Source organism: Balaenoptera borealis, assembly GCF_965194805.1.
Source record: "Balaenoptera borealis genome assembly, chromosome: 12".
NCBI classification, from domain to species: domain Eukaryota; kingdom Metazoa; phylum Chordata; class Mammalia; order Artiodactyla; family Balaenopteridae; genus Balaenoptera; species Balaenoptera borealis.
Genome location: NC_138869.1, coordinates 83,696,262 through 83,712,649, shown reverse-complemented (window position 1 = coordinate 83,712,649; position 16,388 = coordinate 83,696,262). Strand labels below are relative to the sequence as shown.

The following is a 16,388-nucleotide window of genomic DNA, read 5'->3' as shown; positions in this document are numbered from 1 at the left end:
AGTTAAAAACAAACAAGAAAAATATCTATGAATCTTTAGTTAACACAACATTGCTCAGATATATTTGGGAACCACGTTATTGCTGTATAAAACTGTGTTAATTGTTTTTTTAAAAAAAGGAGGATGCCAAACCTCTCTGTGGTTGTGGAAATCTGATTTTAGCCTCTTTCTTTCAAACCTGCCATTTCTTTAGGAATTAAAATTTTCAGAGAATTTGGCTTAACTATTCTTAGACCTTCCACCCACGTATAATTGGTGACACACAATTATCACTGAGTTTTTAAAAATTTATTTTTATTAAAAAAAATTTTTTTAACATCTTTATTGGAGTATAATTGCTTTACAATGTTGTGTTAGTTTCTGCTATCAGTGAGTCTTATTCTAAAACAAACACTAGTTTCTGGAAGAAAACTAAGTTTTCTCTGGAAGAAAAAAAGGATTTTTTTTCCTTTAGGCATATTTGTGTATGCCTCATACCCAACATTACCTTGTAACTGAGATGGGTAGAATAATTTCCAGTGAGGATGGCTTTATTATGCAAGAGAAAGAGGCGCGCTAACCATCACTATACATGCTAGTTTGGTTGTGTGGTTTTGTTTGTTGTGCGGTCCTAGCCTTCCATCTAATTAGCACCCCTTTTCACACTCTTCAAGATGTCCTGATTTGGATGTAAACTATGGTCATCCTACTTTTGGAAGTAACTGTAGGATGGTTGCCTTTTTGTTGTTATTGTAATTAATTCAAGCAGAGGGTACTACTTAAAAAAAAGTCTTATTCAGACAGATGCTGTTGGGGATGCTTCATTCTTTTTCCTATTTGTCTCCGGGTTACTCCTCATCTTCACTTGTGGATTTCTCTTCCCCAGTTTAGACCTTTCATCTTTTTGTTTGTCTAAATTCTATCGTAGGGCCCCTTCTTCTCTCCATACACTTGCTCTCCCTGGGAGAAATCTCATTTTCTCTAGTGGTTTCAGTTACCATCTGCATGCTGATGTCTCCCACATATTTGCATTTACTTCCACGATCTTATTTCGTGTTTTCAGTTTGCAACCCGTTTTCTATGTTTCTTTTCTTTTTTTAATCAATTGCACTTTTAAAAAAAATTAATTAATTAATTTATTTATTTTTGGCTGTGTTGGGTCTTCGTTTCTGTGCGAGGGCTTTCTCTAGTTGCGGCGAGCAGGGGCCACTCTTCATCGCGGTGCGCGGGCCTCTCACTATCGCGGCCTCTCTTACTGCGGAGCACAGGCTCCAGACGCGCAGGCTCAGTATTTGTGGCTCACGGGCCTAGTTGCTCCGCGGCATGTGGGATCTTCCCAGACCAGGGCTCGAACCCGTGTCCCCTGCATTGGCAGGCAGATTCTCAACCACTGCGCCACCAGGGAAGCCTCTATGTTTCTTTTTTTCTACTTTCGGAACTTGATTTGTCCTGCATTGAATAATATCTTTTTTATATTTACTCATTTGAACGTTATTCATTCTGTTATGATTGTTCACGTTGGACTTAAACTTGTGACACACCTGCTAGTCTTCACAAAGCCTTAATTACATCCGCACTTAATTACATGAGCCATGCAAGGACCTTAAACTTCTCTAACTTCTTTCTTCACCCTCCTGTCTTATACGTTACTTTTCTCTAGTATTGTCCCACCTTTTAAAACAAATTGTTTCATGGAAATATAACGTTTACGGGGAAAAGTGCACAAATCACAAGTGAAGAGCTCAATGAATTTTTATAAAGCAGGAACCACGTGCATACCACCCAGATCTAGAAATAGCACATCACCAATTCCTCTGAAACCCCTTCATGCCTGCTCCCAGTTAACCCAACCCCCAGCCCCCAAGCCAAAGGGGAACCATTATTCAGACTTCTCAGACATGGGTTAATTTCAAATCTGTTTTTGAACTTTATATAAATGGAATCATAAATCGTGTAACTCTTCTGTGCCTGGCTTCTTTGGCATAACATTATGTCTGTGAGATTCATCCATGTTTTTATATGTTGCAATCATTTATTCTTCCCATTGTTACGTAGTATTCCATTTTATGGACTCTATCACAATTTTTTAAAGCTATGCTGCTGTTGATGCACATTTGCTTGTTTCCAGTTTTAGGTTATTACAGAGAAAGATGTTATGAACAATCTTCTATATGTCTCTTGGTGTTCCCAAGCATGCATTTCTGTTGAACATGTGCCAGATTGTAAAATTGCTGGCTCAGAGTATATCCCTTCAGCTTTAGTGGCCGATGCCAAACGACAAACAACTACAAGTATTTAAACTTGTACCAGCAGTGTGAGAAAAGGGTTTCATAGCTAGGTCTTGGAATTTCTCTTGACCAACATTCTGGAGATTTTCTTCATGTCTCTGTAGTATTGGAACTCTTTTTCCTGATTCCCCTGTCTCCCTCCTTTCTGATTTAATTCTCATTTTATTAGCCTGCAGTAACTTTCTTAACTAACTGGGGGTCTATGGAAGTTAAAGATTTTGACCTACAAATGGAGACCCCCTTTTTGGAAGGTTGTGGCTATAGACTGCTAGGTTGGAATCCATTTTGCCTTGACATTTTGAAGGCAATTCTTCATTGTCTCCTAGCTTCTAGTCTTGAGGTTAAAGAGTTTTTAGATACTCTGTGCAAACCATATAGGATGGATAAACAACAAAGTCTTACTGTATAGCACAGAGAACTATATTCAATATCCTGTGATAAACCATAATGGAAAATAATTTTAAAAACCATATATATATACTGAATCACTTTGCAAAAAGAAAAGAGTTTTTACATACTCAGATTCTAGGTCTTTTGTATGTAACCTATTAGTTTTTCCTCTTTGGAGATTTTTAGGGTCTAGCCCTTGTTCCTGGTATTTTGCAATTTCAATATGGTGTACCTTGCTCTGTGACTTTTTCTTCTAACCGCTGTATTAGGCTCTGGGCAGGACTTTTCACTGTGGAAAAATCATATCTTTTCCTTCTGGGAAGTTTTCTTCACTTATTTCTTTGATACTTATCTCCTCTATATTTTCCTTTTTCTTGAAATTATTGTTATTCGGATATTGGCTCTCTAAATTACTTATCTAATCTTCTTAATTTTCTCTCTGATTTCCCACTGCCCCACTGCCTTTTTATCCTACTTCCTAAGATATTTCATTTTTTTCTATTGAATTTATTATTACTGCTCTCCTGTTTTTGTTCTTTTTTTCTTTTCTGAAAAAAAGAACAAAAACAGGAGAGCAGTAATAATAAATTCCTTCCTTTTTAGGCTTCTTCTTGTTTCATGCACATGATATTCTTATTTCTCTGATGTTATTAATGATAGTGTTTAAGTGTTCTTCTGATTTCTATACTGGCTTTGTCTCCACTGGGTTTCTTTTCTTCTGTTTGTTTCTTTTTATCACTGTCTTCCATGCTGGAGACCTTTGACAATTTCTGGTGATCCTCAGACAGACAATTATCTTTAGCAGTGGAACAGTGAAGCACTAACAGCTTGATTAGATGGAGTCTGTTGAAGAGATTTTGTGGAAAATCCTGGAAGCAGTTTTTGTTTCTTTTTAGACTTTTTACTATTTATTTTTATATTAACATACAGTAAAATGGACTTTTTTGATGTACAGTTCTATAAATTTTAACATATGTGTAGATTTCTGTAACTACCAACACCACGATCAAGATACAGAACAGTTGCATCAGCCTGAAAAAACCTCCCTCTGACTTCGTTTCTGTAGCCACAACCTCTTCTCATGTCTAACCCCTCGGAGGTCACTAATGTATTCTCTGTCACTATAGTTTTTTCTTTTCAACAATTATATAAATGGAATAAGATAGTATGTAACCTTTTGAGACTGGCTTCTTTCATTCCCAAATCCTTTGGTATTTATCTAACTTGTATTTTATTCCTTGTTATTGTGGGGCAGTATTCCACTATAGGAATCTACCACAGGTTTACCTACTCATTTGTTGAAGGACATTTGAGTTGTTTCCAGATTTGGTCATTGACTACAAAGAAAACTGTTTTACCCATTTGTGTAAGGGTTTTGTTTGAACATAAGTTTTCATTTCTCTAAGGTAAACACTTAGGAGTTGAGTGGTTAGGTCAATGATAAGAGTATGTTTAATTTTGTAAGAAAGTGCCAAAGTATTTTCCAAAGTGGTTGTACCATTTTGCATTTCCACCAGCAATGTATGAGAGGTTCATTTATTTCTTTTCCTCATCAGCACTTGGTACGGTCACTAATTTTTCATTTAGCCATCTAACAGGTGTGTAGCATATTTCATTGTGATCCTTTGTCATATATTTGATTTGCAAATATTTTTCCCAGTCTGTAGTTTGTCTTTTTACTCACTTAATTGTTTTTATTCATGTATTAAAATTGTATTTCATGTGGCCAGTCCCCTTATTTTTCTTCCCTTTTTTTCCCCCTTCTAAATCACAGGGAAGCCTGTGTATGTCAGCTGGGATCAAAACTCCCAAAAGGTGGGAACTGATAGTGTCTAACACAACCTTTGTGAATTTTGATCTCATTGACTGTGTGGCCATCAGGACCTGTTCAGGCTGTTCCCGAGGACAGGGTAAGTTGAGTAGATAAGATATATAGTGAATAAGGTGAGTACTCATATAAATGTGATAAATAGTGGCAAAAGCCATTGTGATTCATTGTTTCTTTTAGTTATAAGATTGCATTAGTTGAAACTGCTGCTCAAATCTCCTAAAAGAAATTCTAGAGGAGGCCAGGTGCTCCCAATGTGGCTCCTGCAGCTCCCCAGTCTTTCCCTATATGGTGCCTATCACACTCTATGACTATGGTGCCATGTCTCTGCTGCACTCTGAGCTTCATAAAGGCAGGAATCACATCTTTCTCTCTCTCTCTCTTTTTTATTGAAGTATAGTTGATTTACAGTTAGTTTCAGGTGTACAACATAGTGATTCAATATTTTTATGGATTATACTCCATTTAAAGTTATTATGAAATATTGGCTATATTCCCTGTGCTCTACAATGTATCCTTGTAGCTTATTTATTTTATACATAGTAGTTTGTCCATCTTGCGCCCCTCCCCCATCTTGCCCCACCCTAGCCACCAGTTTGTTCTCTATATCTGATCACATCTCTTTTGCTCAGAGTTTTATCATTAGTAACTAGTAGCCTGATGCCCAGCAGGTTCATTGATTAAATCAATGAATGGAACTGGATGGATAGACATGTGGATATAAACTAACACACATGCAAGCTTTCCTGAAAGAGCCAGAGTTCAGGTACTTTATGTTTGCAACAGCCCAAGACTTGTTGTATGCACCATAGGAATTCTTGTCCACTTGTTAACCACATCTCAGAGGCAGTGAGAAATACCTTGGAGAACTCATGGGCCAAGGTGAAAAGAAGCAGAGAGCAATCTAGTTGATTTGATCTTTGTAAACAGACAAACCAAGTGATTCAAGTAAATATGCTCTCGTGGTTTGAATCACCAATTTAGATAATTGTTTGTTTTTTTAATTAAATGAATAATCAGCAAGTTTCCACTGAGCTTTTTTCCACCCCACCCCCCCATAGGCAGAGCCAAATATTGTTTTTATTTGGGTGGCATCTGAGTTTAAGATTGTAGAAATAATAATAGGAATAAAAAATGCCTTATGGCAATCACTTCAAATCATAATTCCTCAGTCATTTAATAGCTTCACTGTTTCATATCATTCATAAGACACTGAAAAAAAAGCACACTGCTCCTTATGAGCTCTAATCTCCTCTCACTGGATGGTCTTGGCGAAGCTATCTCTTTCATTTGTTTAAAAATTGTCTAGTCTAGGTTCTGTTTAAGGAACTGAGCAGTACAGAGATGAAAAACACATAGTTCTTGTCTTCCAGCATCTCTCCATCGAGGCACAAAAATAAATGTCTAAGCCAGTGATTGTAATAGTGTGATGAGTCCAGTACTAGAGGATTGAGCAAGGTCAGTGAGGGGAGCAAGGAAAGGGGTCAGGTAAGATTTCATCATAGAGTGCCTTGAGCAGGATTTAGAAAGGTGAAGAGAAGTTTGCAAGGAGGAATAGGCAGATAAAAGTTTCTACGTATTAGAAACAGCATATAAAAAAAAATTCCAAAGAGCAAGTTATGATTGGGGAATTGCAAAGAAATCCAATATAACTGAATTGTAGAACTGCTTGTGGTATTAGATGAACTACAGAAGTTGCCAGAGGTGGAATCGTGGCATCTTGAATGTGTGACCATTCAGTACATGGACTCTACTGGGATGAGAATGAAAGCATTAGGGCCTCTCTTTGTATCAATATTTTATTTTAAAATTTTCCTTTTTTTGTGTATTTTATAAGTTATATAATACAGTAATATGGTAGCATATATACTAAGAGATGTGTACTGAATTTTTAAATTTTAATGACAAGAAGGTGAGTATTAGAAGACCACTGCCATCGTTTCTTCCTGGGCAACTGGCCTGGCAGCAGAATCACAATGAATCACATGGAGGTGGTATGAGGGAAACCCTGCTAAGAAGTGTAGCCCTAGAGCTAATATTTGAAAAATGTGTTACTATTACTATTTACCCACGTGATTGATTGAATATTGCTTTTGAGGGTAAATGTTTAAAGTATAAATCTCATAAAAAGTGGAGTTAGGTTTGCCGTAGAAGAACTAGAGCAGAAAGATGGAGAGACTAACCCACAGCACTTTTAGCATTTAATAATCAGTCAATTAATGTTCTGTGTCATCATTTCCCACTAGACCACAATTTCTCACCCTTGGCACTATGGCATTTGGGGTTGGATAACTTTTTTTTTTGGCTGCACAGAGCAGCATGGGGGGATCTTAGTTCCCGGACCAGGGATGGAACCCGCGCCCCCTGCAGTGGAAGCACGGAGTCTTAACCACTGGACCACCAGGGAAGTCCCTGGATAACTTTTTGTTGTGGGGACTGTCCTGTGCGTTATAGAATGTTTAGCCTCATCCTTGCCTCTACCCACCAGATGCTCGTAGCACTGCCATCCACCCAGTTGTGACAGCCAAAAATGATTGCAAATGGTGCCAAATGTCCCCTGGAGGGCAAACCACCCCTGGCTGAGAATCATTGCCCCAGAATACAGGCTGCATGAGAGCAATGCCACTACTGTTCTTGTTTCCCTCTCTCTCCAGTACATAGCACAGAGCCTGGCATATAGTCAACACCTAGGATTTTTTTTTTTCTTGAATAAATGAGTGGATTGTAAAACTGTATAAATATGCAATTTAAAATACTGAAAATATCTCACTGACTTCAGTTGCCATTTGTGATCATATTCTTTGGTGTCATTGCATCACAGTCTTTCTTCCAATTTATAGGTGGATTTACTGTCAAGACCAACCAGTTGAAGTTTACAAACTCTCCAAACTTGGTAGCATTTCCATTTCCTCATGCAGCAATTTTGGAAGACTTGGATGGGTCTCTGTCCGGGAAAAATAGAAGTCACGTTCTTGCTTCTATGGAAACCCTTCCAGCTTCTTGTTTGGTCAAGGCCAGCTTCAGTCAGCTTGTCCATGGAAGTGTCTGTGAGGAAAATGTTCTCTTTCATCGTATGTCTATTGGTTTGTAAGTTGAATTAACTCTACATTTTGGCTTGTCAGTGCACATGCATATATCATTCATGCTGTTGATATTCGTAGAAGCGAAATTGTTTTCCGGAATCTTTTGGAAGTATTTGGTTCTACAAAAGTGACGTGGGGATAATTTTGACAGCTGTCAGATCATAAGTTTACAGTAGTTTTAGACTTATTCAAATGGCAGCTAACTTTCAATAACAGTGGACCAGGTCTCATAGCCCTTGACCTCTTATTGGCATTTTGAGCTAATAGCTTCCTCTTGAAAAGACTTGCAACCAACAGAGAATTTGAAATATATTTAAATTAAGAGGATTATTAAAAATTCCAGTAATGTCCATTCTCATTTATGTACACCTACTCCCCCTGAGCTCTTTTTAAGTGTTCAGTATGCTCCAGGGAAGCAATTGCTGATGCCTCCCTATTACTTGCAAAGTTGCTTCACCCCAGTTCATTTTCCTTGTTAATTTCATGAACTATTGGATTTGTACAATACATTTCCTATTAATATTGGAGCAAGGACTCCTTGGTTATGCTACTCAAACTACCATTAAGTCAGCAGCTGGGCTGTTTATAATGCATAATAGGATTGCTTCTGCCCTCTTTAATTTCCAGGTAAAGATTGCTGAGTGTCTAGGGTTCTATCTTTTACCTATTTCAAATGCATTATATACATTTAGCCACACTTTTTTCCTTTTGTTTTGTGTCCTAACTGCATGAATATTAAGTCAAGTGCTTCAGTCAGATCACGCTGGCATCTTATTTAAACAGGTAAACTACAGAGGGTGAGCCTATATGGTCAGGATTGCACTAAGTCTGCATTCTGAATGCATATGGCATCAGTATCTTGACTTTCTGTTTTAGACACCTGAGTAATATAATACCCTGCTAGCATTGAATCATCTGAAAATGCTCCACTTTTGCTTTCCAAACTGTATATTATTCTATCTGATGTTAATGGACCCAATTCCAGTGAGTAAAATAACAATGTGGAGGGATATATTTTCTTTTCTAATCATTTTGATTATGCAGAGCATGCCTTTCCTTTTCATTCTTAGGAATGCATCCTGATTTTTATCATTTTAGTGATTTTAACAAAGATGTTTTTAATGAGCATTTTGAGCTTTATTAAAGTTAGTGATTTATTTCTTATATGCGTTTTTTCCAAATGAAGAAAATTAAAATAGATTTATGTAGTTAAAAAGAACATTCTGTGCTTGCATGATATTGATTTCTCTGTGTTGTTGATATTCCTTTATTTATTTATTTATTTATTTATTTATTTATTTTATTATTTATTTTTGGCTGTGTTGGGTCTTCATTTCTGTGCGAGGGCTTTCTCTAGTTGCGGCGAGCAGGGGCCACTCTTCATCGCGGTGCGCGGGCCTCTCACTGTCGTGGCCTCTCTTGTTGTGGAGCACGGGCTCCAGACACGCAGGCTCAGTAGTTGTGGCTCACAGGCCCAGTTGCTCCACGGCATGTGGGATCTTCCCAGACCAGGGCTCGAACCCGTGTGCCCTGCATTGGCAGGCAGATTCTCAACCACTGCGCCACCAGGGAAGCCCCGATATTCCTTTTTTATGCCTTACTTGGAGACCTACTGGGAGACTGTGTCTTAGAGAGGCATTTAGTGCCATTAGAAGGCTCCGCAGGTGTACTCCTTCTGAACATCTGCTCTTGGAGATCTTTAGGACAGGATAATTAGGTGCTTACCTAGGCAGCAGGTCATGATCCCAGCACTCAGGGACTGACAAGGTCAAAAAGATAATAATCTTGATACTGTATTCTAAGTAGATTCAAAAGACTCCTACTAGGGTGAAAAACTTGCCTTGGTTTGTTTGTAATTTTCTTGGTTTTAAAATAGAAAACCTCGTGTCCCAGAAACCCCTTCAGTCTTGAGAAAACCAGGATGGTTGGTCACCCTACTCCCTAGGCTTCTATTTTAAACATTTTCAGGTTGATTCACAGGTCTGTGGACAAGTGCTCAATGACCCCAAATTGGCCCCAGGGGAGTCTTAGCACATTCCCAATTATGAGTCTCTTAGCCTTCGTGTCCTCATCTCTAGGGTAAGGAGGTTGGGTTAGATGATCTCGAAGGCCTTGCTAGTCAGAGTGCATCTGTGTTACCTGGGATTAGACTCGGGAATCTCAGACTCACTGCAGACGTTCTGAGTCAGGACCCACAGGGGATTTATATTCAAGTTTTAGAAGCACTGCCCTAAGGTCTTTCTAACTTGAGCTTTCCAGGATTCTATCCTCAGCTATTTGTGTTCAGTGACTTGATCTCTGTCCCAGAGCATTTCATTAGGAACATGTCAGAGCTAATGAGCAATTTGAATTCTGCGTAGATACAAACTTTGCTGCATTTCATGGAGAAAGGATTAATTTGTTGTGCTATTTGCCCTGGAGCACGCACCCTAAGAGTTGATTTACAAAGCTCTCACGGTCCCCATCTTTTGGGGTTGCATGTTGATGGAGATCTGATGTGGCACAAGGACCCTGCCCTCTTCCCTTTCAACTCTTAGCCTCCTCCTGCCTCCCTCAGCCCAGGTCCCCAGAGGGCAAGGCGTGAGGGCCGCACAGCTGTTTAACGGGGCACCTCTGCCCCCTAACCAGCAACCGAGTGCTTGGAGTGTGATCTCTTCCTTGGAGGCCCCTTCTGGTTCATGTTCACTATAAGTTCCTTGTTTGACATTGGCGACCTTCCCTCACTACATTTTCCAAGAGTGATGGGTGCTTACATTGTGGCATTTCCGGTTTTGTAGCTTCCTCTGACTTGACCTTGCAGTTGGGTTGACTGAGGCTTAAAAATGTTTGAAGTTGGTAATAATGTTTAATATTTAGGTGAAGGAAAGATTCCTACCCTCTACAAGGCAGAGTCTAGTTTCTGTTTTGTTAAAATGATGACATGCTTGGTTTGGGTGAGTTCTCTCTCACTTGCCAGTTCTAAAAACATGCTTTCTTTAGGGGCCACAGGTACTCAGCATAGCGTTCCTTTCCTGGCTTCCAATCTCATTCTCTCAACCCCATCCTTCCTGATAAGACTGGAAAGCATTAGCCCTATCAGTGTAAGTCAGGACCTCATTTCAGAAAAATGTCAGGAACTTTTCCTATAGAGGCCTCATAATGACAACATGCCTCACATAGTTCCTGGATTTACTGATCCCACATTTCTTATGTATAGAGATAAATTACCTGGAACAAGGATCATCTCACCAGTAGATTTCTGTGTGCTCCTTCTAGACCTCCTTTGTAAGTTCTTCTCCCTGCCCCTTAAATGCTAGTGTTCCTTAGGGTTCTGTGAGAAGCTTTCCTCTCACGTCATGCTCTTCCCAAGTGATCTGGATTATTCCACAGCCTCAGTTAACAGTCACTGATGATTCTAGATTTTTTCCCTCCAGTCTACATTGCTTTATTGAATTCCAGATCCATTTATCCAACTGCCCTTAGAATCTGCCCTGCCCAGTATTGAAGTCACTCGCCACAGGTGGCTACTGAACACGTGAAATGTGACTCGTCCAAATGGAGATGTGCCATAAGTGTGAACTATACACCTTATTTCTAAGACTTTGTATGAAAAAAAAGAATGTAAGAGAGCTCAACAATTTGTTTATATTGCTTACGTTGAAGTGATAAGTTTTGAATATATTGGGTTAAATATATTATTAAAATTAATTTCACCTGTTTCTTTTAAATTTTTCAGTGTGGCTACAATAAAATTTAAGATTCTATCTGTGGCCTGCATTTATGGCTTGTATTATATTTCCACTGAGCAGCTATGCTTTCAGTATTTCCACTAGAGTATTCAACAGCCATCTCAAACTCAACTTGTCAAAACTGAACTTATGGTCTTTATTCCTTGGACCTATTCCTCCCTCGATGTTCAGAATCTCTGGGTGTTCAGACAAATGATTCAGTTATCTAAGCCAGAGATGGGAGTCATCCTTGACTCATCTTCTTACTTATTCCTCACAGAAATCAAGCCTTGATCTGTCTTCCAATTATGTACTGAATTGAATGTGGGGGAAATTAGAAGAGTTTACAAGATGTTGTAGGTTGGCCAACCAGTCCTTCTGAGTTTTAACAGGAAGCACATAAAAGAAAGTCAAGATATATGCATATGTTTGAAATTATTTTTCAAAGGCTGAAGAATAGAGAGGTAATTAAGAATCATTTGTGGGCATAAATCATAGCCCACCCTCCCTCCGCCACTTCCTAGGTATGTTCCTGGACAAGTTACTTCACCTCTTTCTCCTTCAGTTCTCCTATCAGTAAAATGAGCCAAATGGTACTTAACTCACAGGGTCGTTGTCTGGCAGGTAGTAAGTGCTCAGTAAATGTTGTCTTTTAAAAGTCTCTACATTTATGAATGGTCTGATGAACCTAGAGGCAGGACAGGAATAAAGACGCAGACGTAGAGAATGGACTTTAGGACACGGGAAGGGGGAAGGGTAAGCTGAGACGAAGTGAGAGAGTAGCATGGACATATATACACTACCAAATGTAAAATAGATAGCTAGTGGGAAGCAGCCGCATAGCACAGGGAGATCAGCTCGGTGCTTTGTAACCACCCAGAGGGGTGGGATAGGAAGGGTGGGAGGGAGACGCAAGAGGGAGGGGATATGGGGATATATGTATACATATAGCTGATTCACTTTGTTATACAGCAGAAACTAACACAACATTATAAAGCAACTATACTCCAATAATGAAGTTTTAAAAAAAAAGTCTCTACATTTATGATTGACAAAACAACATATAAACTTACTACTAATAGAATAAAATATTATAGATGATTACGTTTCTGAGAAGCAAATGCCTGGCAAGGGAATTAAGTTTGCTCAAATGAAACTTAATCCAATTCTTGAAAAATAGGGAACACTTTCCAATAGCCACATGACACTGCACTTATCCAACGAAATATCCCAGAAAGTCGTGGAATCTGGAGTCTTGCAGGACACAGTTTATGATTCATTGTGCCCCAAAGCTTCTGTTTCTTTCTTCCTATTTCTCCTAGAAAAGAAAACGTTAATGTTGCTGTTGATCACCTTGATTCTTAGATCCTGCTTAATATCCTTCCCTGTAGTGCTTGCGTTCAGTGTTTACCTATGGAACTGCTCTTAATGTGTCTGTGTTCAGAGTACAAGGCACCCCCTGCCTCTATGAATGCAAAAGTAGAGAAGAGTTGAAATGGAAATTGTGGCCTAGCTTTTCCTTTAATAATGGCCTAACGCTCCTTCCTAGGGATAAATAGGCATAACATCACTAATGGTATCTTTTCAGTTCTCAGAAAAAACACATGTGAGACAGGAAAATTCCAAGAAATTTTATCCGCTCTCGGCAGCAGAGGTTACAGCAGTAAAATAGAAAAAGATCTAAACATCGAAATGGAGCCCAAACTGAGGAATATCATCAATAATACTCCATGGTTGTTAAATTTCATGAATAATAAAGGGGTCCAGGGGTGTGCTGGTACCTGTTTTACAACTAGCTTTCTACAATAAAGACCCTGATTTGTAGCATTTGCTTAATTCCGTGGTGAAAATACTCTCACACGATCTGTCCTGATATCACTGAATATGGAGTTGGGAAGAGGGGCTGATGGTGAGCTCATGAGGGGGAGTCTGTCAGCCCCACCAGCGCCAGGTGTGCATATATATAAAAGAGAGGTAGGCTCTATAGTCTAACTCCCTACTAGGTGCATAAAATTGTTTTTCAATATTCCTGACAAGTAGTTGTCTACCTTGGAGTTGTGTAGCTCCAAGGGTAGTGTTTTCATGTTCTGGGATAGCCATTCCAGCTGCATTCCACAGATCAAGAAAGAGATGCAATAGTATGTGAAGGATAGACAGATAGACAATAGACATCTATTGCTTCTCTTCAAGGATTAAGGTATAATAAGCAAGAATTATTATCCCAAGTGTGTTGCAAAAACTTTAGACACTACCTTTGGGGAGGTGCTAGGTTGATTTTGGGACTTTTCTACAATCAATTATTATTGCTTTAGCTAACTCTGAAAAAAGATAAACAGAAATATATATCTGCAAAGTCGTGGAGGAGTGATGTGGGGTGTACCTGCCAGAAATGCAAGGATTCATACGGCTTGCCTCTCTGCCTATCATTTCTATATTTTACGTGAATTTAAGAATTGTTAAAAGTTTGGAAGAAAGTCTGAGGGTTAGGGTTTCTTTTCTCTTAGGTTTCTTGCTCAGAAGGAGAAATATTTGTTTCTCAATCAATAAGGGTAGTATATACGGGAAACCCCTTACTGATACATGTCAATTATCACTGGGTGATGGCAGATCAGCAGATAGAATAGTGGGTCTCGGACAGGACTTCTTTTTTCATTAAAAAAATTTTTGTTTATTATTATTTCTCACCAGTGAGGAGGTGCGGTTTCTTTACACCAGTAGCCATAGGGGCAAGGGGAATACACAGTTAGCAACCTGTATAGGATGGGCTACTTATGCAAAAATAAGACTCTCCAAAACAAAGGACAGTGGTGAGCTTCTGACAAGGACTTCTTATGAGCCCAGTGTATTTTTAAAGGATGCTCAAGAAAAGTCGTGCCACAAAAATTTGTTGGCTGTGCTCAACATTTTGATTTTGTCCTCTTTGTGCAGTAAAAGATGAGAGTAACAGCAGCAAGCATGAATATCCAGGCAATGCTGACAGTACCATTTGGGGCTAGTTTTTATGATGTGTCTGGCTTAGGAGATGTGTAATTATAAAGGGTTTATTTCACAATTGCTCCGAATCTAGAGCATTTAGAGCTCAGTGCAGTGTTTGTCTTAATACACAGAGATATGGACCCTCAGGAAAAGTAAGCTAATGGTAAACACAAACCAGGGAGTTAATATTTGTTCTCACTGGTATTGTTGATTGCCTAACAAATCCTCTGTGGGCAGTAGGCACTCAACAGTTCTGCACAGTATCTGGGCACTAAATTACATAACTGTTGATGCAACTAATATTGTAAATTTGTACTTAGGTTGGGAAGTTTTATCAAGTGATACTGCTAAAGGATACCTCTAAAGGAAAATGTCCCTTAATTAAAAACAGGCTTGGTGATTAAAAAAAAATGAAGCTACCTCATAGAAAAGGAAAGGCTTGTAGTCCTCTTGTCTTTTTGATTGTATACAGGAGCCATTGCTCACTCGGAGGTAAGGGTTAACATTTCAAATGGACTGGTTGCCTCCTGATTTCTTGCACATAAAGCCATGAGAAGTTCAGGGAGAGACTTCTTCCCCTAGTAATGAAGCTTTCTGCTGCTAATGGCCCATGCAGACTTCCTTGGCTCCTCCAAATTAGAAATACTTGTGTGCTCCTTTGCTTCATTAACAGTAAAGAGAGGGAGATTGGTGGCTATTTAGGGCACGGGGAAATTAGTGGCTATTTAGGGCAAGCGAAAATTGTAGTAATTATGGTTGGTAAATTCTCTTCATGGTATTCTTCTACTCTTGATGTTCTTTGGGTGCTTTTCAGAAGAGCCCACCACTGTCACTGCTGGCATTTGGCCTAGAAGGATGGGAGCTGATTTGACCTAGAATTTTTGGCCCTTGAGATGATGGTCAACAAAAGGCATCTTGCCTACTGGGAGATGGGTCTTTCACATTTTGATTTGCTTTTCAGAATGCACAATATGATCCTTTCCACTACCGACTGTGATAAAGGAATATTTGATAACCTCCTTCTCTACCTGTATTTCCCTAAAGAAAGCTCATGCTGCCCTCGAGTGCCTGTGAAATTGCATCCCACATGACCCTTGGTTGAGATGGATGGGGCGGCTTGATAGGATCGGGCAGTGAATGAGGAAGGTAGAGGAAAGGATGATTTAGGATCACACTGTGCTATGGTTGGGTCTCTGGTTGACCAAGGGGTTAGCATCAGATTACTGTATGCTGTTGGAAGAAGGGCATCAAAAAGAAGGGGCAAAAGTCCCGAAGACGAATAGAACTGAATTAATGTTAGCATTTAGTGGTTTTACAGTATTTGAAAACAGGGTCATGTTTATAAGGGCCTTCTGAAACTGGGGAGTATGGCCTGAAAAATGGCTCCTTCAGTAAGTGAAATTACAATCTATAGGAAACAGAATCAGGAGAAATTAGATCTTAAAACTGACTTATAAATGTGATGCTGATAGAAATCTGAGAAATAATTAAGTCTAGTCCAAGTGACCAGGGGGAATTCTTGGGGCCATATTGCTGGAATGAAGAAGAATTTCTGGAAATATGCATTATCTCTTAAGAAAAGAGTGATAAAATATAGGCTGGTCAGGCAAAGTAAGTGACAAAATACAGGTTGGAGTAATTAGATGTGAACAGATGGATGCATTTGAACAAATAGAATTCTTTTGGTGTATAGTTAAAAAAAAAACCCCAAAACCCTAATGTAAAAGTGGTTTAATTGAGAGCACTCAACTAGGATAGAAGAAATCTAAGTTCATAAGGAAATCTTAGCATTTTCCTAAACCAGGGCCCACTGTTAGTGCAGATTGCTTGTATATGTCCAGGAGAGGTTTTCTGACCACTAAACTTAAGTGTGTAAGTCCTTTTGGTGAATATCTTATTGATAATGGGGTTGACTGTATCAGGATCTGATAACTTACGATCAATTGCTTATCTCCTTTGATGAGTAAGTTTACAAGAAATCTCCTGACACTCATGTGGTTTTCTGCGTAGACTTCCCTGGGACCAAACATCACTAAGTAGCCAGTTAGAGTGTTCTAGTCCATTTAACACTCATTTATTCATTCAACAAACATTTGTTGAATACCCACTATGTGAAAGGCAGTTTTATTTCTCACTG

General features: G+C 39.0%; 1 protein-coding gene across 19 annotated transcripts in view; it reads left to right on the top strand.

The window, feature by feature from the left end:
* PKHD1 (PKHD1 ciliary IPT domain containing fibrocystin/polyductin) overlaps positions 1-16,388 on the top strand; it is a 476,353-nt gene that overhangs the window by 201,975 nt on the left and 257,990 nt on the right. For all 19 annotated transcript variants that reach the window (XM_082346239.1, XM_082346233.1, XM_082346232.1 and 16 more), the window contains 2 exons: positions 4,432-4,567; positions 7,326-7,572. In XM_082346239.1, coding sequence (XP_082202365.1) covers positions 4,432-4,567; positions 7,326-7,572 — 383 coding nt within the window. The remainder of the gene's footprint in view (positions 1-4,431; positions 4,568-7,325; positions 7,573-16,388) is intronic.